The following is a 26,368-nucleotide window of genomic DNA, read 5'->3' on the forward strand; positions in this document are numbered from 1 at the left end:
CCACTCCTAGGAATCTATCCTAGAGAAATAAGAGCCATCACACAAATAGACATATGCACACCTATGTTCACTGCAGCATTATTCACAATAGCAGAAAGATGGAAACAGCCTAATGCCCATCAACAACGAATGGATAAACAAACTGTGGTACACAGACACAATGCAATACTATGCAATGATAAAAACAATGATGCATCTGGGAAACATCTCACAACATAGATAAATCTGGAAGGCATTATGCTGAGTGAAATAATCACGAAAGGACAAATATTGTATGAGACAACTATTATAAAATCATATGAAAATGTTTCCACACAGAAAGAAACAATCTTTGATGGTTACAAGGGTGGAGGGGGGGAGGAAAAACACTAACTAGATAGTAGATAAGTTGTAACTTTGGTGAAGGGTAAGACAGTTGACAATACTGGGGAAGTCAGCACAACTTGACCAGGGCAAAGTCATAGAAGCTTCACAGATACATCCAAACACCATGAGGGACAGAGCTACTGAGCTGAGAGCTGGGGACCATGGCCTCGGGAGACATCTAGCTTAATTGGCATAACATAGTCTGTAAAGAAACTGTTCTACGTTCTATTTTGGTGATTAATGCCTGAGGTCTTATAAGCCTTTGAGCAGCCATCTAACATACATCTACTGATCCCATTCTGGCTGGAGCAAAGAGGAATGAAGAAAACCAAAGGTACAAGGGAAAGATTTGCCCAAGGACTAATGGACCACAACTACCACCCCCTCCACAAAACTGAGCCCAGAACAACTAGATGGTGCCTGGTTACCACCGACTGCTCAGGCAGGGATCACAAAAGAGGGATCCAGACAAAAAGGGAGAAAAATATAGAACAAAATTCAAATTCACACACACACAAGGAAAAAAAACAAAAACAAAAACCAGACTTGCTGGTCTGACAGAGACTGGAGAAACCTGAGAGTATGGTCCCTGGACACTCTTTTAATTCAGTACTAAATTCACTCCTGAGGTTTACCTTTCAGCCAAAGATTAGACACGACTATGGGGCCAACAATAGCACACATGAGGAATGTGCTTCATAGTTTAATCATGTATAGGAGACTAATGGGCATATCAGCCTAGAAGCAAAGATGAAAACAGAAGCAAAGATGAAACAGAGAAACCAAGGAGGACAAGGGGAGTGGTGACACATTGTGTGGTTGGCAACCAATGTCACAAAGCAATTTGTATATTAACTGTTTAATGAGAAACTAATTTGCTCTGTAGAGTTTCATCTAAAGTACATTTTAAAAAAGTATACAAAAACTGGCAAATCTATTTCATGCTTTTAGAGATCAGGGTAGTGATCTTCCTTGTGTGCTGGGACTGGGGAGTGGGGTTGTTGAAGGGACTACCATGGGTTTTCTGGGAAGTCTAATGTTCAGTTTCTTGACCTGGGCACTGGTTGCCCTTGGTTGCTATTCACCTTCTCCATATTCAGCAAATCGTATGCTTACATTGTGTTCATCTCTCTTTATGTATATTTCAATAAATAGTTTTTAAAATGAGCATCATTATTTCTTGATTTTTCGTTACTAAATTCATTTATGCTAAATGAGAGTGAGCCAGTTGCTTCACCCACTTAGTGTGGTCGAGTTGATTTTGACTCATAGTGGCCTTCTAGGACAGAGTAGAACTGCCCTGTAGGGTTTCCAAAGCTGTAAATCTTTACAGAGGCCACTGCCGCATCTTTCTCCTCTGGTGGCTGGTGGGTCCAAACTGCCGACCTCTTGGTTAGCAGCTGAGCACTTTAGCCACTGTGATACCAGGGCTCCTTGACTGCCTCACACACATGTATAAAGAGCCTTTAGAAGACTAGCTTTTCATGAATTATGGAAAAAGCAGGCCCCAAAAGATCAGCCAGCACTGCATTCTTGGCAAAGCTTATTCAAGTTGCCTGGGTCTTGATTGCAAAAGTATTACCTAACATGAAGTTCTGTAAATGATTTTCAAAAGAGTTTTTGTTCTGAGCTTTACACACAACGAAGTTTGAATATTTGCAGAATTTATGAAATGCACAAGACATCACCAGCTACTTCTTTGTGCATTCCAAGAACCTGAGCATGTTCCAACGGAGAACACAACTAGGTTTATAATAAACCAAAGAACAGGTCACAGTGTTCATGGTGGGAGTGCAGTGAGAATTGGCTCATACTCTGGCGCTCCTGGGGCCTGTGGTTGATTATTTTGTCTCACTTTGCAGAAGTTTCTGATGGGCGGAGCATCTAGTAATCCCTTTAATTTCTAAACTGTGTTTCAATTTCCTTTGGAGCCAGTACTTGCCTGCACTGATCACAATTTTTAGCAGAGGAGAATCTGATACAGTGTGAGCAGTGTCAGGTATCAAATGTTCCACTAAAAAGTCCCAGAATGAGATTTCCGGTAAAGATTGTTTGGCTTACGTTATGGACTGTTTGTATAGCAGAAGGTAAGTTTAAAAGAGACTTCTATAACTAACAAATGATTTGCTAATGGATTTTCATGGTGATAATTAAAAAAAAAATTATTATTTTGTAGCTTAATGTGAGTGGCTTTTGAAATTAAGTTTAATATAATTAGCTTATTTTAATAGCATAACTGTTTACTTAATCATAATTTTATTTAATGTAAAATTTAAGAAAATGTTTTAATGAACCTTTTTTATTTTATATCATTTTATTTATTTTGTTGTTGAGAATATACACAGCAACTCAACAGTCTCTACATGTACCATTTAGTGACATTGATTACATTTTTCGAGTTGTGCAACCATTAGGGAACATTTTTGAAAACTCTAATCTGTCATAATCATTTTTCTTGCCAACTGTTGTAAGATATAATTTAGTTTTTTGCTTAGAATTTTTACCAAAATACTTTATGTAGAAATATTAAAAGTTGAGATAGATTATAGATAGATAAACAGGGAGGCAGATAGGTAGGTAGATAGAACCAGAATATAAACTATTCAATAAAAGCCTTCAAATCCTGTATGACTGGATTCTTTCCTCAGACGTAGATGTTAACTCTGCCTAAAGATGAATTCATTTATCATTTACAATTGATATTGCTGCAGCCTGAAAAATCTTATAAACGATCATTGTTTGCGTCTTTAGACTGAAAATATTAATGGAAATCTGAAAAACAACTGAATACACAATCTGAATTGTTCAGAAGTTTTTTTTTTGTGGTTGTGTATGACATATTTATATGACATATTCTAGGAAAGTATCTTCTGGACTAATGAATATGAGTGCAGGAGTTTTTCTGATAGTAGTTAGACAATTTCTGGATTCACAGTGAAATTTAATTTGTTACTGTTTCATGACAGATTAAAAATATCCCTTTTACAGGACATTTGCCCTCACAGTTAGTAATAGGTAAACTCACTACAGGCAACATTGTTCAAATTGCAGGACAGAGTTTAAAATAACAGTTTCTCAGTTTTACCACATCGTTTCTGCTTTGTGGAATATTTCATGAACCAAAATTTTCAAGTTGATCTTTCAGATTTAGGGTTTAAAAATTGTATACTATTTAAAATTAGACCACACCCCAGAAATTTCGGGATGATTAAAGTGAACAAATTACAACTATGCTGAAATATGTCCAAGTACACACTGACTGTTGTTTTGGGGAACAATATGTTTGCTAATCCTGGAGGTTTAAAGGGCAGAAATGTTCTGTCAGACCCTTAAATACATGACGGAGTAAAGATAGAAAGACTCCATTCAAATCAGAGAATTCTTTTTTTTATATTATATTTTTTCAGGTAAACTGTGGCTTCAAATTGGCATTAAATCTGATATGAAAAAAGAATTGACATGAATATTATAAGAATTAATTATAAATTAATAAAAAATACTCTTTATAAGGCTATAAGTGAATATTATTTATTAATGTCTACGGTGGTGCGCAATTTTAATACGGAGCCCTGGTGGTGCGCAATGGTTAAGAGCTAGGCTGTTAGCCAAAAGGTTAGCAGTTCAAATCCACCAGCCGCTCCTTGTAAACCCTATGGAGCAGTTCTGATCTGTCCTATAGTGTCGCTACAAGTCGGAATTGACTCGATGGCAATAGGTATTGTCTAATACTGAAAAATTGTGGTAGTGATTTATAATCCCAAATTCTATTTGAATTCCAATGCAATGAATCCACCCCCCCAAAAAATATTTTCAAAGTTAGTGTAGTTAGCATAGGTGCCTACCCGCCCAGTGTGATTTAAAATTGTGCATTGGCTCAGTTTTTACCAGTATCTTCTCTCCCCCCTTTAAAATACGTTATATTTTATTACCATACATTCAACCAATCTGAAATTTACATGGAATAGCAAATACTCTGAGAAAGTACAATAGGATAATTAAGTCTGATATTATTCCCCATAATCTACCTCAAATTACTGTAATCTGGTAACATTCCTGCAACAATTTTAGTGGAGGGAAGAATAAAAATGGATGAGGAAGAAGGTAAAAAGAATAGGAGGAAGTGACTCTGGAAGATGAGGTATTTCCAGGTAAAAGAGATCTGAATGAACTGCACAGTAAGCCCATGAGAAGGGGTCAAGAAAATGCCCACAAAAATGGCAAAACAGGGAAAAGTGGGCTAAGGCAATCCTTGCCTATTTGAAGTTTAGGCATACCCTGGTAATGCCTGTGTTACTCTTTTGCTTATATAGAATTTTCAACTAAAACTAACTTAGGTATTGAAAAGTAAAATTTTTTTTGGCTAGAAATAAGTTCCCAAATAAAGTTCAAGGGCAGATCACTAAAGATTCTTGTTTTTTGGCCTTTTGTTGCTAGGTCATGCACCAAAGTCTAAGTTGACCCATTACTATTTGCTCAGTTCTGGACTGTTCTGTAGACTTTGCCACTTCTCTTTCTTCCAGCAATGCTTCCTCCTCCCTCCCCCACACTATTTCCAGCGTGCCTGGGCCTTTGAGATTCTGCCAACCAATATTCTGTTTTTAGTTACAAATATGCACTTTACCTATTTCTTAACAACTTTAATAAGTCTCAGAACATAAGGCATGTAAAGGGCATATTGTAATTGAGAAAAAGTGTCACATTTTAGCTTAAAATTATAAAGAGAAATTAGTAAAAAAATAAAAAGTCTCAGGGAAAGTAAGGTAACTGAGCAGGGAAAAAAAAACACAAAAATCATAGAATGATTTGACATAGCACTTCTATTCGTTTTGACATTTTAACTGAGAGAGCCAAGTTTCTCATAAACCTTGCTAACCAAACATGTAATAGATAGAAAAGTGATTATAGAGATGTTCCTTCCGACAATTCCGGAAGTTTTTTGAGCTAAATGAAAGTGATTCTTGACTTCAAAAACTATACAATAAATTCAAACTTGGGACCCATAGACCAGATGTACAATGGAATTACAGACAGTAGAAGTTCTTGGGTTCTGCAACAGAGCTTTAACTGCCATAAACATTGTCTCCAGGTCTTCACAAATCTTTGACGTCGGCTAGTTCTACTCTGTCCTATAGAATCGCTATGAGTCGGAATTGACTCAACAGAATGGATTTTGTTTTTGGCCTTGGTGCTGTCTACTAGGTCCTTTTCACAGGCCATCCACAATCTACAGTATAGTGAAAAGGATCCCAGATAGATTTATTTTCATTCATTTATTTGTCGGTTCATTCATTCATTCACTTTTCCCCCTCTGAGTGACTGCTAAGTGCCAGGCAGGGTGGTTAGCTGGTGGTTGAGTGAAGTCTTGCCTTCAGCGCAAGAGATCTGGATTCGATTCCTGACCAGTGCAGTTCACGAGCAGCCGCTACCCATCTGTCTGTGGAGGCTTGTGTGTTACTATGATGGTGAACAGATTCCAGCAGAGGCTCCAGACTGAGGCAGTGTAGGAGCAAAGTCCTGGTGAACTACTTCCAAAAACCAGCCAGTGACAACCCCGTGGCTCACGGTGGACTGACCCACAGCTATCACTCCGGCCTCGTATGGTTCAGGGCCCTCATTTTAATCTCACCCAGTGGCTAAGTTCCTATTCACAGCAAATAATCAACCCTTACAAAAACTAATTCTACAGATACTTACAGACAATGAAATTTAGGAGACTAAAATTGGTGCTGAATACTAATCAATGTTAGGAATTAACTATCCAAATGTTACACATTTCAAGAATCTTGATTTCAGCGGAACTCACAAACTGTATCCTGAGAGTAATTTGTTTCAGCCCTAATTATGACGTAATCGTTATTCTGTCCAGTTTCTCATGGCTATCTCCTGTTCTCTCATTATCTGTCTAAAAAAACCCCACAATGATCCTGGAATTATCTTCATTTTCACTGGTAATAATGTTTTTTAAAAAAATTGCATAGTAATTTTTTAAATTTTTACAAATATGATCTTATTTCTTCAAATGCTCGTTAAATGCAACATAGTCACTTTTCTACTTTTTCAAGAATTTAACTTTATTGCAACTGAATTTTTTTCTTCACGTACATGCATCTGTAACTTCTCATTTTACCTTAAATTATTCTCATGTTACTTATAGAATAACCTGAATACCTCTTATATTAAAAAGCTAATTATATCATATCATATATATGCATATGTAAGTAATATGCTTTTATGCCAACAGGAGATAAGAAAGAAATTTAACGTAAAATATCTGCTTTTGCTATTTCCATTCTGTCTATTTTTATGAATTGATTTTGTTGTTTTGTTTTATAATATATTCTAATATCTACTAGATTTAGAATTGTTTTTATTGTTGTTAGCTGGTCTGGAGTTTACCCCAACTCACGGCAACCCCATGCACAACTGTGTTCCACAGATTTTCACTGGTTGATTTTCAGAAGTAGATCTCCAGGCTTGTCTTTCTAGCCTGTCTTTAATCTGGAAGCTCCACTGAAACTTGTTTAGCGTCATTGCAACACACCAGCTTCCGCCGACAGATGAGGGGCGGCTGCACGTGAGATGCATTGGCCAGGAATTGAACCCGAGTCTTTCAAGAATTCTACCAAGGAGCTATTTGTTTAAAATAATATCTCTTGGTCTTTTTTCCCAAAATAATTTTAGAAATATAGGAGTAATCAAGTAAAGAGACCAACTTTAGCCTGTCAAAACAATCTGGTACAAACTTCACAAAGTTTTCACAAATATATAAATATATGATGTTTTTTTCACTTAAGCACACTTTTCAAAGAAGTTTATAGACAGAGTAACATGGAAAATTAATTTGTTCTGTGTTCGAATGTCAAAAATATCTTAAAAATTTGAAAGTGGAAAAATTAAGTAAGTGGTGTTTATTAAAACACCAAGTATATTTGTTTTAGCTGGAACCAAAATTATGTAACTATTTTCCTCGCATTAAAGTTGAAAAGATACCAGTTAATCTCCAATCCCCAAACCCACTGACATTCTTTATTTGCCGGCTGAAAATAATTTGACATTGAAAAATAAAACCAAGGGAATGAAAATTCACCCAGGTAGTGCTTTGTGAACAGAATTAATTGGAAATTAAATGGCTATGTAAACACATAAGACGGAGTACTCGTTGTTTAAACCCAAATAAATACTTAGGCACAAGAAAGCATACTTTACTCATTAACTTAGAACCCAGGAAGTGAGATGAATATTTTATTTTAAATGTTTTAAGATAAATTCTACCTCAAAAAATATTCTGTGCTTTTGAAAATACTTTACCATGCCTATTCAATAAGTCCAATGCTCTGTTTTCCTCAAGAACTGCCAATTTAATTCAAACAAATGTGGTGGTCGTTCTGCATACATGTTGACAGTTTAATTACTTCAGCCAAAATAGCTCTTCATTTTCTAATTAGAAATATTTGAGAATGTGGTTTAACTGAATCTGACCATTTAATTATTAGTCAGCTAAGGCAAATAAAAGTCATGTTCAAAATATCCTTATTTGCTGTTATTACCCAATACCACAATTAACCATTATTGCAAATATTTTGCTTTGACCTTAGTTGAGAATATTTAATATATTGAGGATTAGAACGAAAGAAGACAAGAAGGTATAAAAGTTGGAAGTCCTGGATATTAATGAGAATACCTCTGTTAACTATGAAAACCAAGACAGAAATGACCTTTACTCTCAGGGAGCTACACAAATCTTAGCAAAGAAAGATAATTATGAATTGTATGCAATGTTGTGAAGGCAGTACAGTAGGAGCTGAGGATAGCACAGCCGGGGCAGCCGGGGTGTGAAGACTTTAACTGGGCTAGCCTTGGAGACCAGTGATGGGTGGGTTGCTTTCAGAAGTGAATTAGGGCCTGAAAGATGAGACAAACAGCCAGCCATCAAAAGTCTGTGCTAAAGTGTTCCAAGAGAAGAAAACAAGGTGTGCAAAGGGTTTGAGACAAAAGAAAGCATGTGTGTGATGCTGAGCAAAATATAAACAACAAACAGAAACCAGAGTGGCTTTGAGGTAGTAAATGGGAAAGGCAACGAGATGAGATCAGAGAGGATGGCAAGAGTCAGAGAAGGAGTTTCCAGGCAAAGGTAAGGACTTTGGAATTTCTTAGAAGTAAAAGTAGAAATCATGGCAGAATTTTAATCATGGGAGTGATGTGATCATATTTGCCACAATCACTTGTGGATCTGTGGAAACCGGGTTAGAAGAATGGGAGAGCGGAGGCACGAAGAGCAGTTAGGAGGCTTTTACATAATGGATGTGACAGATGCTGATGATCTGAACTAAAATTTTGGAGACGGCAGTGGAAAGGTAAAAAAATGTAGCTGTTAGTGATGGTTCTTAGCTGCCATCTAGTCAGACCCCAACTCATGATCACCCCATGTGTCACAGTAGAACTGCTTCATAGGGTTTTCTTGGCTGTAGTATTTAAAGAAATAGTTTGCCAGGCCTTTCTTCCATTGAGCTGCTGGGTGGGTTCAAACCACCAACCTGTGGATTAGCAGCTAATAGCAAACCACTTGCGCCACCCAGGCTCCTGAAAAATGGTGTAGGGGTGATAATGTTTTTAGCTTACAGGGTCAAGAGACACCATCTAAAGTTGATGGAAACAGCACCAGAGATTTAAGTATTATTTGAAGTAAAAAGGGCATTCACTGGGAACTCTTTCTATATAGTAAATGCATAAATATTGTGAGAAGCTTGTAGGAAGATTATAGAAAGATATATCCTTATCTTTCATATCTGGTTGTCAAAAGCAATTAGTTACAGTTGAAAAATCAAGAATTAGATGTACAAGGGTATTATCTGGAACTCATAGCAACCCTGTAAGAGTAAAACTGCCCCATAGGGTTTCCAAGGAGTGGCTGGTGGATTCGAGCTGCCAACCTTTTGCTTAGCCCCTGAGCTGTAACCACTGCACCACCAAAAAAAAAAAAAAAAAAAAATTTTTTTTTTAAGGGCTCCTTAATAATAACCGGAAGAAAAAATGCTTCTGGGGAGCAAATGGACTGAAATTTTTGTGAATGGATTACTTTAATAAAAACAATATAAATCAAAGAAATTAATTGATAAAATTAGTTCCCAAAATTAGCCTCATAGAAGGGAAAGAATTATGTTTTTCAGAGTGTTCATATGTTTGTGGAAAATAGTTCTACTCAAAATGTTGGCTTCTCCATTTGAAATTCAGTTTATTTTTGCAGTAACCTGAACACCATAAAGTTGATCTGAATTATAAAAGTGAAAAACATGCATAAAGCCTGCGGTTAAGCTGACATTTTCCGTGTAAAAACATGGAGATGAAATTGAAAAAACACAGACGGCTTTTTTCTTTTTTTTTTATGGAGGGGGAGCGGGTTTGTGTTATTTTGTGATAGAATATTAGCACCACCTAGTGGAAGAAAAACATATTTACTTGAATTATTTTAAAAAAATCGCCATGTGGAGCCACTTATTCATTACTTAATATAAATGTGTTAAAAATCTGCAAAAACTTTACAGACAAATTAGTGCATGTGACATCCCACATGAGTATTATTTTTTGCATAAAATATAATTTCAGATAGAGCTTTATTTCCACTAAAATTTTGTAAAACATTTTCATAAAAGATACATTCCATGATGGGATTTGGCTCAATTTTTTTTTTTTCCTTCTTACCTTTTCAAAAGAATTTCTAGAATAGAATGCTGAATCACTGTTATAAAACCAAGTAAGGAAAGTAAATTCACAATGAAAATAATACCTTAATAAATATGCATTGTGATAAGTACCCTAGAATTTTCCATTTTTAAAAAAGTGATGCTTCGGGTTGTGCTAAAATAATCATTCTAATATTAAGGATAGTTACATTTACATTGTTATATTCTAAATTTGCCTAAAGAGGGAAAAATTAAAATATTAAAAATAAAATCTAGGCTTGATCTTAGCTATTGATTTCCAGGGTGTTCTCTTTATATGTGACTTTTTTTTTTTTCCAAAATAAGAATCATACTGTGTATGTAAACTTTATTGCTTTAATATTTTTATTGTGAAACATAATATAGAAAAGTGAATGGAATAAGAATGTACTGAATGATATCATCCATATCACCTACGTGCATACCGTATTTTGATGCCATCTATATTTGTTTGCCAATCATGCCCTCCCCCCCATGACCTAGTTTCGTAAGTGCTACTATGCCCATTTTTCTGCAAAAAAAATTAGCATAGCGCACTTAGGAAAATACCTCGTGGGGGGAGGGCACAGTTGGCAAACAACATAGAAAGCACACATTATTTTCATAAAAATATGGTATACCTATTCTAGAATTTTATATAAATGCAATAATCCTTTAGTATTTGATACACTTTAATGTCTTTTTACTTAATGTGATTGTTATTTTTTCCATTTGTATCATTTTGTGGCATTGATGTACTCATCCGTGGCACACATAAAAAAAATATATTACTTATCTATTTGTTGATGGACATTGGAATTGTTCCTATTTTGACTATAGTAAACTGTACTGCTGTAAGCATTACCGTACATGAAATCTGGTTCAAATGTGCACGAATTTCTCTAGGACATATTCCTAGAAATAAAATTGCTGTGGGATAGACAATGCATATTTTGAATTTCACTGTGAGTTGCTAACCTCACTTCTGATGTGGTGGTTCCAGTTTCCCCTCCCACATAATGCTCCACATTCTTTCCAAAGGTGAGGAATTTTAGACATTTAATTTTTACCAATATCATGCTTTTTTCTTTTATTTTGGGGTTATTATGGTTTTAACTTTTATTTCCAGTTTTACTATTTTTTAAATAAATTTATTTACGATGTGAATTTTCTCTTTGGTGAGGTATCTGCACAAATCCTTTGCCCATTATGCCTGTTTTTTTTTTTTTTTCCTAGCCTTGTCAGGTTTTGCTCTAAGGAAACCCTGGTGGCCTAGTGGTTAAGTGCTATGGCTGCGAACCAAAGGGTCAGCAGTTCAAATCCACCAGGCATTCCTTGGAAACCCTATGGGGCACTTCCACTCTGTCCTGTAGGGTTGCTATGAGTCGGAATCGACTCATAATGGGTTTGGTTTTGTTTTTTTTTTCCCTACTAGAGTGTAAACATTGTGAGATCAAAGACTTTGTCTGTTTTATTCATTTTTTTCCTCAGAAATTAGGACAGTGCTTAATAAATGTTTCCTGAATTAATGAATAAATAGTAGAATGCATTGCAGTGATTACAAATAATACTGCTAGGTATATATTGTCCTGGAAAATTGTTTGGTTATTTTTACATAGTGAACATTTTTACAAAATGATATAGATCCAATTTTTATAAAATAAAATATATATTTTTAATATATTGTGACATACATTTGGGTAGACCATTAACTGCATAGGCATTTTACAAACTAAATTATCTTAAATACACTGTACATTTAAGTTATTAATTTAAGCACTTATTTTTTGTTTTTATTTTTTGTAGATTGTAAAGAACCTCCTCCAAAAAAAGATTCAGAAATTCTGACAGGTTCCTGGCCTGACAAAACATATCCAGAAGGTACCCAGGCTATATATAAATGCCGCCCTGGGTTTAGAACTCTTGGAACTATTACACTGGCATGCATAAACGGAAGATGGCTGGCTCTTAATCCATCCAGGATATGCCAGAGTAAGTACCTTATACAATTATGAAACTTGTGAAAATTTTGAAAGTTTGATATTGTAACAATACTGGCTAAATTATATCAGTATTGTCATTTAAATACAAAACAATACACTATCATTACTTTTTAAAAAAGCGGTTATGATCTTGCCAAATTTAAAAGCAAGCATAGAGATAAGGTCAATTATAAAATAGTAACTTCGCCATTTCCTTTTTACTTTTCCATATCTTCACTGCTATCCTCTAATATCAAATATCTATGGCCCCAAACTCCTGCATAAAATGTGCTCCCCTTTATTACATACTAATTTTATATCTCTTTTTTTCCCCCTTATAGGAAAGCCCTGTGGACATCCTGGAGACACTCCCTTTGGTTCTTTCGAGCTCATAGTAAGAGGAGAGTTTGAATATGGAGCAAAGGTTGTTTATAAATGTGATGAGGGGTATGTAGCCAATTAAAGTATTGGTTTATTACAGAGATTGTCTATAAGATCAGTACTAGCTTATATATATTTTTTAATTATTCCATTTTTTTCTATGAGCATTTTTGTAAGTACCCACAAGTAACCTGAAAAGTTAAGCTTAAAATGGGAAAAATTATATTTTGATACCATATAACATTAGAAAATAAAAGTGAGTTTTAATTACTCTGGTATAGTGTAGCTGTAGGATGCTGGGAAGATAGCATACATATAAATGAGTACTCACCCCAAAAAACATTCAACACAGTCTACTATGTGCAGAGAATGTGGCAATTCAATGTGTTGGGGACAATGGGAATTATAACAAAATTTTTTTATTTTGAGAAAACCTTATAAAATTTAGGGGCAGTAAGAACTTTCACACTGAAATAATAGTAATAATTACTATATTCCAATAATTACAGTGATCATAAAGATAGCACAGGATCAAGCAACATTTCAGTCTGTGATACATAAAGTCATCATGAGCCGGATCTCACATGAGGACAATTAACGACTACTAAGGTTCTATAGTCTGCAAATTATTCTTATCCTATGGAGCAAAAATGCTCCTCTCTTCAGAGTCGTCGACTCCATGCCCTCTGACCATCCACTGGCTTTCCATGGGTAATCTCAATACTGTGTGACTTCCTCTGTTATTCCCAGCTAAATCGAAAATTTATTCTGAAGAAAGTTACTACAAGGAAAACCCAGGGTTCATAAAATTTTATACTACATAAATATAAATAGTATCAAGAGATTATAAATGGTATCTTTTTTTAAAATTGTACTTTAAGTGAGTGTTCACAAGTCAAGTCAGTTTCTTACACAAAAACTTATACACGCATTGTTATGTGATCCTAGTTTCTCTCCCTACAATGTGATAGCACACTCCTCCTCTCCACCCTGTATTTCCCGTGTTCATTGAATCAGCTCCAGTTCCCCTCTGCCTTCCCATCTTGCCTCTGGACAGGAGCTGCCCACATAGTCTCATGTGTCTACTTGAGCTAAGAAGCAGACTCCTCATCAGCATCATTTTATGTCTTACAGTCCAGTCTAATCTTTGTCTGAAGAGTTGACTTTGAGGATGGTTTTAGTTTTAGGCTAACAGAGAGTCTGGGGGCCATGTCTTCTGGGGTCCCTCCAGCCTCAGTCAGACCATTGAGACTGGCCTTTTTATTAGAATTTGAGGTCTGCATCCCACTGCTCTCCTGTTCCTTCAGGGTTTTTCTGTTGTGTTCCCTGTCAGGGCAGTCATTTGTGGTAAGCGGGCACCATCTAGTTCTTCTGGTCTCAGGTTGATGGAGTCTCTGGTTTATGTGGCCCTTTCTGTCTCTAGGGATCATATTTTCCTTTTGTCTTTGGTGTTCTTCATTCTCTTTTGATCCAGGTCGGTTGAAACCAATTGATGCATCTTATATGGCTGCTTGCTAGTGTTTAAGACCCGAGACGCCAGTCACCAAAGTGGGGTGCAGAAAGTTTTCTTAATACACTTTGTTATGCCAATTGACCCTTATGTCCCCTGAAACCATGATCTCCAGGCGCCCACCCCTGCTACTCTGTCCCTCAAAGAGTTTAGTTGTATTCAGGAAACTACTTAGCTTTTGGTTTAGTCCAGTTGTCCTGAATTCCCCTGTATTGCGCTGTCCTTCCTTTCACCTAAAATAATTCTTGTCTACTCTCTAGTTAGTATATTTAGCTAGTGAATACCACTCTCCCTCCCTCCCCACCTTCGTAACCATCAAATAATGTTTTCTTCTGTGTTTAAACCTTTTCTTGAGTTCTGATAATAGTGGTCTCATACAATATTTGTCCTTCTGAGACTAATTTCGCTCAGCATAAGGCCTTCCAGATTCATCCATGTTATGCAATGTTTCACGAATTTATCCTTGTTCTTTATCGTTGCTTACTGCTCAATAGTGTGAATATACTGTAATATGTTTATCCATTCATCCATTGATGGGCATCTTGGTTGTTTCCCTCTTTTTGCTATTTGTAAACAGTGCCACATGAACATGGGTGTGCATATATCCATTCACGTGAAGGCTTTTATTTCTCCAAGAAGTGAGATTGCTGGATCATATGGTAGTTCTTTTCCATATAGTCTACTATGCAGGGAGAAACAACCTGAAGATGAGTGATATTGCATTCATCATCAAAAAGAACATTTCAAGATCTATTCTGAAGTACAATGCTGTCAGTGATAGGCTAATATCCATATGACTACAAGGAAGACCAGTTAGAATGACTATCATTCAAATTTATGCACCAACCACTAGGGCCAAAGATGAAGAAGCAGAAGATTTTTTACCAGCTTCTGCAGTCTGAAATTGATCAAACATGCAATTATGCATTGATAATTATTGGTGATTGGAATGCAAAAGTTGGAAACAAAGAAGAAGGATTGGTGGTTGGAAAATATGGCCTTGGTGATAGAAACAATGCCAGAGATTGAATGATAGAATTTTGCAAGACCAATGACTTCATCTATGCAAATACCTTTTTTCATCAACGTAAACAGTGACTATACACATGGACCTCGTCAGACGGAACACACAGTAATCAAATCGACTACTTCTGTGGAAAGAGACGATGGAAAAGCTCAGTATTATCAGTCAGAAAAAGGCCAGGGGCCAACTGTGGAACAGACCATCAATTGCTCACATGCAAGTTCAAGTTGAAACTGAAGAAAATCAGAGCAAGTCCACGAGAGCCAAAATATGACCTTGAGTATAGCCCACCTGAATTTAGAGACCATCTCAAGAATAGATTTGAGAAAGACAAGACTAGTTGTGGAATGACATCAAGAACATCATACACATGGAAAGCAAGAGGCCATTGAAAAGTCAGGAAAGAAAGAAAAGACCAAGATGGATGTTAGAGGAGGCTCTGAACCTTGCTCTTGAATGTTGAACAGCTAAAGCAAAAGGAAGAAATGATGAAGTAAAGAAATAAACAGAAGATTTCAAAGGGCGGCTCAAGAAGACATAGAAAAATACTATAATGACATGTGCAAAGAGCTGGAGATAGGAAAACCAAAAGGGAAGAGCACGCTCGGCGTTTCTCAAGCTGAAAGAACTGAAGAAAAAATTCAAGCCTTGAGTTACAATAGTGAAGGATTCTATGGGGAAAATAGTGAACGACGCAGGAAGCATCAAAAGGAGATGGAGGGAATACACAGAATCATTATACCAAAAAGAATTAGTTGATGTTCAACCATTTCAAGAGATAGTATATGATCAGGAACCGATCGTACTGAGGGAAGAAGTCCAAGCAGCACTGAAGGCATTGGCAAAAAACAAGGCTCCAGGAATTGATGGATTATCAATTGAGATGTTTCAACAAACGGATGTAGTGCTGGAGATGCTCACTCGTCTATGCCAAGAAATATGGAAGACAGCTTCCTGACGAACTGACTGGAAGAGATCTGTATTTATGCCTATTCCCAAGAAAGGTGATCCAACGAAATATGGAAATTATCAAACAATATCGTTAAAATCACACACAAGCAAAATTTTGCTGAAGGTCATTCAAAAGTGGCTGCAGCAATATATCGACAGGGAAATGCTAGAAATTCAGGCAGGAATCAGGAGAGGACATGGACCCAGGGATATCATTGCTGATGTCAGATGGAAGCAGAGAATACCAGAAGGATGTTTACCTGTGTTTTATTGACTGTGCAAAGGCATTGGACTGTGTGGATCATAACAAATTATGGATAACACTGTGAAGAATGTGAGGAACCTGTCTATAGATCAGGAGGCAGTTGTTTGGACAGAACAAAGGGATAGTGAGTGGTTTAAAGTCAGGAAAGGTGTGCATCAGGGTTGTATCCTTTCACCATACCTATTCAATCTGTATGCTGAGCAAATAATCCGAGAAGCTGGACTATATGAAGAAGAAGGAGGCATCAGGATTGGAAGAAGACTCATTAACAACCTGCATTTTCCACATGACACAACCTTGCTTGCTGAAAGTGAAGAGGATTGAAGCACTTACTAATGAAGTTTGAAGACCACAACCTTGAGTATGGATTACACCTCAACATAAATAAAAACGTAAAGAAAACAAAAATCCTCACAACTGGACCAATAAGCAATACCATGATAAACAGAGAAAAGATTGAAGTTGTCAAAGATTTCATTTTACTTGGACTCAAAATCAACACCCATGGAAGCAGCAGCCAGGAAATGAAAAGACACATTGCATTGGGCACATCTGCTGCAAGCAACCTCTTTAAAGTGTTGAAAAGCAAAGATGTCACCTTGAAGACTAAGGTGTGCCTGACCCAAGCCATGGTATTTTCAATCTCATCATATGCATGTGAATGCTGAACAATGAATAAGGAAGACAAAAGAAGAATTGATGCCTTTAAATTGAGGTGTTTATGAAGAATATTGAATACACCATGGACTGCCAAAAGAATGAACAAATCTGTCTTGGAAGAAGTACAACCAGAACGCGCCTTAGGAGCAAGGATGGCGAGACTGTGTCTTACATACTTTGGACATATTGTCGGGAGAGATCAGTCCCTGGAGAAGAACATCGTGCTTGGTAAACTACAGGGTCAGCAGAAAAGAGGAAGACCCTCAATGAGATGGATTGACACAGTGGCTGCAACAACAACATGGTAGTTCTATTTCAAGCTTTTTAAATAAGCACCAAACTGATCTCCAAAATGGATGCACCATTTTACATTCCCACCAGCACTGTATAAGTGTTCCAGTCTCTCCACAACCTCTCCAACATTTTTTATTTTGTGTTTTTTTGGATTAATGCTAGCCTTGTTGGGGCGAGATTGTACTCACTGTACTTTTGATTTATATTTCTCTAATGGCTAATGATTGTGAGCATTTCCTCATGTACGTGTTAGCTGCCTGAATGTCTTCTTTGGTGAAGTGCCAGTTCATATCCTTTGCCCGTTTTTTAATTGGGTTATTTGTCTTTTTGTTGTTGAGATTTTGCAGTAACTTGTAGACTTTAGAGATTAGATGCTGGTCAGATGCGTCATAGACAAAAATCTTTTCCCAGTCTGTAGGTTGTCTTTTTACTGTTTTGGTGACATCTTTGGGTGAACATAACTGTTTGATTTTTAGGAGCTCCCAGTTTTCTAGTTCCTCTTCTTGTGTTTGTACATTGTTAGAAATCTTTTGTATACTGTTTATGCCATGTATCAGGGCTGCTAGCATTGTCCCTATTTGTTTCACCCATGATCTTTATTGTTCTAGATTTTATATTTAGGTCTTGATCTATTTTGAGTTCGTTTTTGTGCACAGTGTGAGGTATGGGTTTTGTTTCATTGCTTTGCAGATGGATATCCAGCTATGCCAACACCATTTGTTAAAAAGACTGTCTTTTCCCCATTTAGCTGACTTTGGGCCTTTGTCAAGTATCAGGTATTCATAGGTGAATGAATTTATGTCTGAATTCTCAATTCTGTTCCATTAGTCTATGTATCTGTTGTACCTTTCCTTTCCATATGAAGATGGTGATTTGTCTCTTCATCTAATTAGGAAAGGCCATTGAAATTTGACCTCCTATGCATGAGCAGGGTATGTTTTTCCACTTATGTAGGTCTCTTTTGTTTTCCTGCAGTAGTGTCTTGTAAATTTCTTTGTATAGGTCTTTTACATCTCTGGTTAGATTTATTCTTAAGTATTTTATCTTCTTGGGGGCTTTTGTAAATGGATGATTTGGTGATTCCTTTTCAAAGTTCTCTTTGTAGTTGCAGAGGAATCGACCTGATTATATATTCTGCTTTAAGTGAAAGTTAACAAATCAAGTCAGTCTCTCATCAAAAAGTTATACAGGAGGTGGGGCCAAGATGGCAGAGTAGTCAGACGCTTCCAGTGAACCCTCCTACAACAACAACAAAAAAAAGACCCCCCCCAAAAAAAGAGAAACAATTATATTTGTGACAAGATAGAAGCTCTGAACATCAAAGGCAAACTTAGAAAATGGACTGAGCAGCAGGGGGAGGGAGAGACGGTTCAGAAGCGGAGAGGAGTTGCTGGACCTGATTCGCCCGGGAACCTCAGGCACCATTTCTGGGAGTGACTGCAGTGGGCTGGTGGTAGCATTCAGCCACAGTTTCCTCAGGGAGAAACAGCCAGACTCACAGCATACTTATACCTCCTGAACCAGAGAAGAACGGTGCTCTCAGCAAAACTTAAGTACTTGCGTATATTTTACCATGCCCCCTGTCCCCAAGCTGGCTTTGGTGGCTGTTGATTTCCCTGAGCCTGAGATAGGTTCTGCTGCACATCCTGAGCCATTCTCCTGGCCTTGGAGAAGGAATAAATTCACAACTGGGGGACTAGATAATCTGCCAGCTCCACTAACATGGGAATCTCAGAGCAGAAGTGGCTCCAGTCCAGGCATAAACGGTCCATGGACTTTGAATACCTTTCTCCCCACATGGACCTGTGTGGGCCTATTTCAGGAGAACAGGCCCTTGTTGGTAGACTACAACTGTTTCAGCTGTCCGGTGGAGAGGTGGATGTTTGATGTTTGACATGACTTTACCTACTAAACAGGGTCCTCACCTACCCACATCAGGGGCCTAAGGACTTGTGGCTCCACTTATGTTAGGCAGCCCCCTGTGACAAGTCTTCAAGGATAAATGGTACCTCCCAGTCCTTACAACCAAAAGCACTGGGTGCCCAAGGTCCATCTGCAGGACCCACCCACCTGTGCACTCTAGGGAACAGGGGCAAGCATTCCTCACAGACAGGTGATGGTTATCAGTCCCCTGCCTTGTTCAGAGTATGACACACGGCTGCAACCAGATACTGGTACCTACATCAGTTACCCCTGTCCCTCTAAGACTGTAGGACAGAGCCTGTACCATACACTTGATGACCAACTACCGGGACACCTGAGCTGAATCCATATAGGGAAAAGTGAATGGACTCCTTGGCAGATATACAAGATAACAGCTCTAGCCATCTGGTGACAGGATGTTAGCACTTCAGAGGCAAAAATCAAGCTAGATCACTCAAGCAACCTATTTGGGCAAATCAAAACAAAGCAAGAAGCTAGAATACAGTGAGCAAACATAAAATAAACTAAAAATATAACTTATAGATGGCTCTGAGACAAGATCAATATCAAATCACATAAAGACCCAGACCATGATCACTTCAACAAGCCCCCAAAACAGAGAATCAAGGGATCTTCTGGAGGAAGGTGCCTTGCTGGAATTATCAAATGCAGAATACAAGAGATAAATATACAGAACTCTTCAAGACATCAGGAATGAGATCAGGAAGGAGACCAGGCAATATGCAGAACAAGAGAAGGAATACACAGAAAAAGCAGTTGAAGAAATTAAAAAGGTTATTCAAGAACATAATGAAAAATTTAATAAGCTGCAACGATCCAGAGAGAGGCAGCAATCAGAAATTTAGAAGATTAACAATAAAATTACCAAATTAGACAACTCAATAGAAAGTCAGAAGAGCGGTTTGAGCAAATGGAAGGCAGAATTGAGCAGATTGAAGACAAAGCACTTGGCACCAATATATTTGAAGAAAAATCAAATAAAAGAGTTTTTAAAAATTGAAGAAACCCTAAGAATCATGTTGGACTCTGTCAAGAGAAATAACCTATAAGTAATTGGAGTACCAGAACAGGGAGGGATAACAGAAAATACAGAGAGAATTGTAGAAGACTTGTTGGCAGAAAACTTTCCTGATATCGTGAAAGATGAGAAGGTATCTATTCAAGATGTTCATCTAACTCCACATAAGGTAGGTCTTAAAAGAAAGTCACCAAGACACATTATAATCAAACTTGCCAAAACCAAAGATATAGCGAGAATTTTAAGAGCAGCTAGGGAGGGATAAACAAAAAGTCAGCTACAATGGAGTGTCTATAAGAATAAGCTCAGACTACTCGGCAGAATCCATGCAGGCAAGAAGGGAATGGGATGACTTATGTAAAGCATTGAAGGAAAAAAATTGCCAGCCAAGAATCATTTATCCAGCAAAACTGTCTCAAATATGAAGGCAAAACTAGGACATTTTCAGATAAACAGAAGTTTAAGGAATTAGTAGAAAACCAAACCAAAATCACAAGAAATACTAAAGGAAGTTCTCTGGTTAGAAAATCAGTAATATCAGATATCAACCCATGACTGGAACACTGGACAGAGCAATCTGATGTTGACCCAGATAGGGAAATCACAAAAATAAGTCAAGGTAAAAAATGCTCAAAACAGGGAAACAGTAATGTTGTAATATAAAAGAAGACATTAAAACAATAAAGAGGAACTAAAATGTAGTCATAGATCTTTCATATGGAGAGGAAGACAAGGTGATATAAAGAAACAAAAGTTAGCTTTAAATATAGAAAAATAGGGGTAAATATTAAGGTATCCACAAAGGAGACTAACAATCCTACTCATCAAAATAAAATACAAGAAAAAAATAGAGACGCAGCAGAAATAAAACAACAACACTGAATAAGAGGAAAGGTCAATATATGCAGATAAACTACTCAGAACAAAAAATTAAGTGGGAAAAAGAACCTGTCAACAACACACAAAGACATCAAAATGTTAGCACTAAATTCATACCTATCCATAATTACGCTGAATGTAAATGGACTAAGTGCACCAATAAAGAGTCAGAGAGTGGCAGAATGGTTAAAAAAAAGATCTGTCTATATGCTGCCTACAAGAGACACACCTTAGACTTAAAGACACAAACAACTAAAACTTAAAGAATGAAAAAAAAATATCAAGCAAACAACAATCAAAAAGGAGGAGTGGCAATATTAATTTCTGACAAAATAGACTTTAAAGTTAAATCCACCATAAAGGATAAGGAAGGACACAATGTAACGATTCAAGGGACAATATGCTGGGAGGATATAACCATATTAAATATTTATGCACCCAGTGACAGGGCTGCAAGATACATAAAACAAATTTTAACACCATTGAAAAGCGAGATAGACAGCTCCATAATATTAGTAGGAGACTTCAGCACACCACTTTCGGTGAAGGACAGAACATACAGAAAGAAGCTCAATAAAGACACAGAAGATCTAAACGCCACCATCAACCAACTTGACCTCACAAACATATACAGAACACTTGACCCAACAGCAAGCAGCCAAGTATACTTTCCATTCCAATATTCTAGAATAGACCACATATTAGCTCATAAAGCAAGCCTTATCAGAATCCAAAACATCGAAATGTTACAAAGCATCTTTTCTGACCATTAGGCCATAAAAGTAGAGATCAGTAACAGAACAAGCAGGGAAAAGAAAACAAACACTTAGAAACTGAACAATACCCTGCTCAGAAAAGATTGGGTTGTAGAAGACATTAAGGGTGGAATAAAGAAATTCATAGAATCCAATGAGAGTGAAAAAACTTCTTACAAGAACCTTTGGGACACAGCTAAAGCAGTGATCAGAGGTCAATTTATATCAATACATGCACACATAGAAAAACAAGAAAGGGCCAGAATCAAAGAATTATTCATACAACTTCTTCAAATAGGAAGAGAACAACAAAAGAAACCATCAGGCATCAGAAGAAAGCAAATAATAAAAATAAGAGCAGAATTAAATGAAATAGAGAACAGAAAAACAATTGAAAGAGTTAACAAGACCAAAAGCTGATTCTTTGAAAAAATTAATAGAATTGGTAAAGCATTGGCCAAACTGAAAAAAGAAAAACAGGAGAGGAAGGAAATACCCCAAATAAGAAATGAGATGGGCGATATTACAACAGACCCAACTGGAATTAAAAGAATCACATCAGATTACTATGAAAAATTGTACTCTAACAAACTTGAAAACCTAGAAGAAATGGATGAATTTCTAGAAACACACTACCAGGTAAACTAACACAGAGAGAGGTAGAACAAATAAATAAACCCATAACGAATGAAGAGATTGAAAAGGTAGTAAAAAAAAAACTCAACAAAAAGAGTTCCACCAAACTTTCAGAGAAGAGTTAACACCACTACTACTGAAGACATTTCAGAGCATAGAAAAGGATGCAATACACCCAAACACATTCTACCCCGATACCAAAACCAGGTGAAGACACCACAAAAAAAGAAAATTACAGATGTCATGAACTTGGATGCAAAAAACCTCAACAAAATTCTACCCAATAGAATTAAAAACATATTAAAAAACAATTCACCATGACCAAGTGGGATTCATACCAGGTATGCAGGGATGGTTCAATATTAGAAAAACAATTAATGTCATCCATCATATAAATGAAACAAAAGACAAGGACCACATGTTCTTATCAATTGATGCAGAAAGGGCATTTGACAAAGTCCAACACCCATTCATGACAAAAACTCTCAGCAAAGTAGGAATAAAAGGGAAATTCCTCAACATAAATAAAGGGCATTTATTTTTATACAAGGCCAACAGCCAGCATCATCCTAAATGGAGAGAGTGTAAAAGCATTCCCTTTGAGACCGGGAACCAGGCAAGAATGTCTTTTATCACCACTCTTATTCAACATTCTGCTGGAGGTCCTAGCCAGAGCAATTAGGCTAGATAAAGAAATAAAGGGCATCCAGATTGGTAAGGAAGAAGTAAAAGTATCTCTACTTGCAGATGACATGATCTTATACACAGAAAACCATAGAGAATCCTCAAGGAAGCTACTGAAAGTAATAGAAGAGTTCAGCAGACTGTCAGGATACAAGATAAACATACAAAAATCAGTTGGACTCCTCTATACAAACAAAAAGAACAATGAAGAGGAAATCACCAAATCAATACCATTTACAGTGGCCCCCAAGAAGATAAAATACTCAGGAATAAATCTCGCCAGAGACATAAAAGACCTATACAAAGAAAACTACAAGACACTACTGCAAGAAAGCAAGAGAGACCTACGTAAGTGGAGAAACATACCTTGCTCGTGGATAGGAAGATTTAACGTTGTAAAAATGTCTGTTCTACCAAAAGTGATCTATAGATACAATGCAATTCCAATCCAAATTCCAACACCATTTTTTAATGAGATGGAGAAACAAATCACCAACTTCATTTGGAAGGGAAAGAGGCCCTGGGTAAGTAAAGCACTACTGAAAAAGAAGAACAGAGTGGGAGGCTTCACTCTACCTGATTTTAGAACATATTATACTGCCACAGTAGTCAAAACAGCCTGGTGCTGGTACCACAACAGAGACATAGACCAATGGAACAGAATTGAGAATCCAGACATAAATCCATCCACATATGAGGAGCTAATATTTGACAAAGGCCCAAAGTCAGTTAAATAGGGAAAAGGCAGTCTGTTTAACAAATGGTGCTGGCATAACTGGATATCCATCTGCAAAAAAAGTGAAACAAGACCCATACCTAACACCATGCACAAAAAACGAACTCAAAATGGATCAAAGACACAAATATCAAATGTAAAATGATAAAGATCGTAGAAGAAAAAGGGACAACGTTAGGAGCCCTAATACATGGCATAAACAGTACACGAAACATTACTAACAATGCAGAAGAGAAACTAGGTAATTGGGAGCTCCTAGTAAGTTTTTTTTTTTTTTTAAAGAATCGAACACCTATGCTCATCCAAAGACTTTATCAAAAAGAGTAAAAAGACTACCTACAGACTGGGAAAATGTTTTTAGCTATGACATTTTGGATCAATGCCTGAGCTCTAAAATCTACATAATACTGCAAAAACTGAACTACAAAAAGGCAAATAACCCAGTTAAAAAATGGGCAAAGGATATGAACAGGCACTTCACTAAAGAAGACATTCAGGTAGCTAACAGATACATGAGGAAATGCTCAGAATCATTAGCCATTCCATCCCGTCCCTAGAGAAATGCAAATCAAAACTACAATGAGATTCCATCTCACTCCAACAAGGCTGGCATTAATCCAAAAAACACAAAATAATAAATCTTGGAGAGGTTGTGGAGGGACTGGAACCCTTATACCGTGCTGGTGGGAATGTAAAATGGTACCACCACTTTGGAAATCAATTTGGCACTTCCTTAAAAAGCTATAAATAGAACTACCATACAATCCAGCAATCCCATTCCTCGGAATATATCCTAGAGAAATAAGAGCCTTTACACTAACAGATATATGCACGCCCATGTTTATTGCAGCACTGTTTACAACAGCAAAAAGATGGTGCAGCCAAGGTGCCCGTCAACGGATGAATGGATAAATTATGGTATATTCACATAATGGAATATTATGCATTGATAAAGAGCAATGATGAATCCATGAAACATTTCATAACATGGAGGAATCTTGAAGGCCTTATGCTGAGTGAAATTAGTCAGTTGCAAAGGGACAAATACTGTATGAGACCACTATTATAAGAACTTGAAAAATAGTTTAAACAGAGAAGAAAATATTCTTTGATGGTTGTGAGAGTGGGGAGGGAGGGAGGGAGAGGGGTTTTCAATAACTAGATAGTAGATAAGAACTATTTCAGGTGAAGGGAAAGACAGCATACAATACAGGAGAGGACAGCACAACTGGACTAAACCAAGAGCAAAGAAGTTTCCTGAATAAACTGAATGCATCAAAGACCAGTGTAGCGGGGGCGGCGGGGGGAGGGTTGGGGACTATGGTTTCAGGGAACATCTAAGTCAATTGGCATAATAAAATCTATTAAGAAAACATTCTGCATCCTACTTTGGTGAGTGGCATCTGGGGTCTTAAATGCTAACAAGCAGCCATCTAAGATGCATCAATTGGTCTGAACCCACCTGAAGCAAAGGAAAGTGAAGAACACCAAAGACACAAGGTAATTATGAGCCAAAGAGACAGAAAGGACCACATAAACCAGCGACTACATCATCCTGAGACCAGAAGAACTAGATGGTGCTTGGCTACAACCAATGACTGCCCTGACAGGGAACACAACAGAGAACCCTTGAGGGAGCAGGACCACAGTGGGATGCAGACCTCAAATTCTCATAAAAAGACCAGACTAAATGGTCTGACTGAGACTAGAAGTACCCTGGAGGTCATGGTCCCCAGACCTTCTGTTAGCCCAAGACAGGAACCATTCCCAAAGCCAACTCTTCAGACAGGGATTGGACTGGACTATGGGATAGATAATGATACTGGTGAAGAGTGAGCTTCTTGAATCAAGTAGACACATGAGACAATGTGGGCAGCTTTTGTCTGGAGAGATGAGAAGGTAGAGGGGGTCAGACTCTGGCTGAATGGACACAAAAATAGAGAGTGTAGGGAAGGAGTGTCCTGTCTCATTAGAAGGAGACCAACCAGGGGCATAGTGTATAGCAAGATGTATATAAATTTTTGTATGAGAGACTGACTTGATTTGTAAACTTTCACTTAAAGCACAATAAAAATTAAAAAAAAAAAATTATACACACCTTGTTATGTACTCCTAGCTTCTCTCCCCCTAATGAGACAGTGCATTCCTCCTCTCCACCCTGTATTCCCCATCTGCATTCAACCAGCTCCTGTTCCCCTCTTCCTTCTCATCTCGCCTCCAGATAGGAGTTGCCACATAGTCTCACATGTATCCTTGAGCCAAGAAGCTCATTCCTCACCAGTATCATTATCTATCTTATGTCCAGTCCAATGTCTGTCTGGAGAATTGGCTTTGGAAATGGTTCCAATCTTGGGCTAAAGAGAGTCAACGGTCCCTCTAGTCTCCGTGAGATCATTAAGCCTGGCCTTTTTACGAGAAGTTGAGAGCTACATCCCACTGTTCTCTCACTCCATCAGGGATTCTCTGTCGTGTTCCCTATCAGGGCAGTGATCAGTAGTAGCCAGGCACCATCTATTTCTTCTGGTCTCAGGCTGATGTAGTCTCTGGTTTATGTGGCCATTTCTTTCTCTTGGGATCATCTTTAC

General features: G+C 37.3%; 1 protein-coding gene across 3 annotated transcripts in view; it reads left to right on the forward strand.

Moving 5' to 3' along the window:
* Positions 1-2,145: 2,145 nt before the first annotated feature.
* CFH (complement factor H) overlaps positions 2,146-26,368 on the forward strand; it is a 115,325-nt gene continuing 91,102 nt past the window's right edge. Inside the window, exons 1-3 of one of the 3 annotated variants that reach the window (XM_049868192.1) lie at positions 2,146-2,453; positions 11,871-12,056; positions 12,388-12,493. In XM_049868192.1, the coding sequence (XP_049724149.1) occupies positions 2,396-2,453; positions 11,871-12,056; positions 12,388-12,493 (350 nt within the window). In that variant the 5' untranslated portion in view covers positions 2,146-2,395. The remainder of the gene's footprint in view (positions 2,454-11,870; positions 12,057-12,387; positions 12,494-26,368) is intronic. The other 2 variants (XM_049868191.1, XM_049868193.1) reach the window with 2 other exon arrangements.

The sequence above is a fragment of the Elephas maximus genome, chromosome 24, assembly GCF_024166365.1.
Source record: "Elephas maximus indicus isolate mEleMax1 chromosome 24, mEleMax1 primary haplotype, whole genome shotgun sequence".
In the NCBI taxonomy this organism is placed as follows: Eukaryota; Metazoa; Chordata; class Mammalia; order Proboscidea; family Elephantidae; genus Elephas; species Elephas maximus.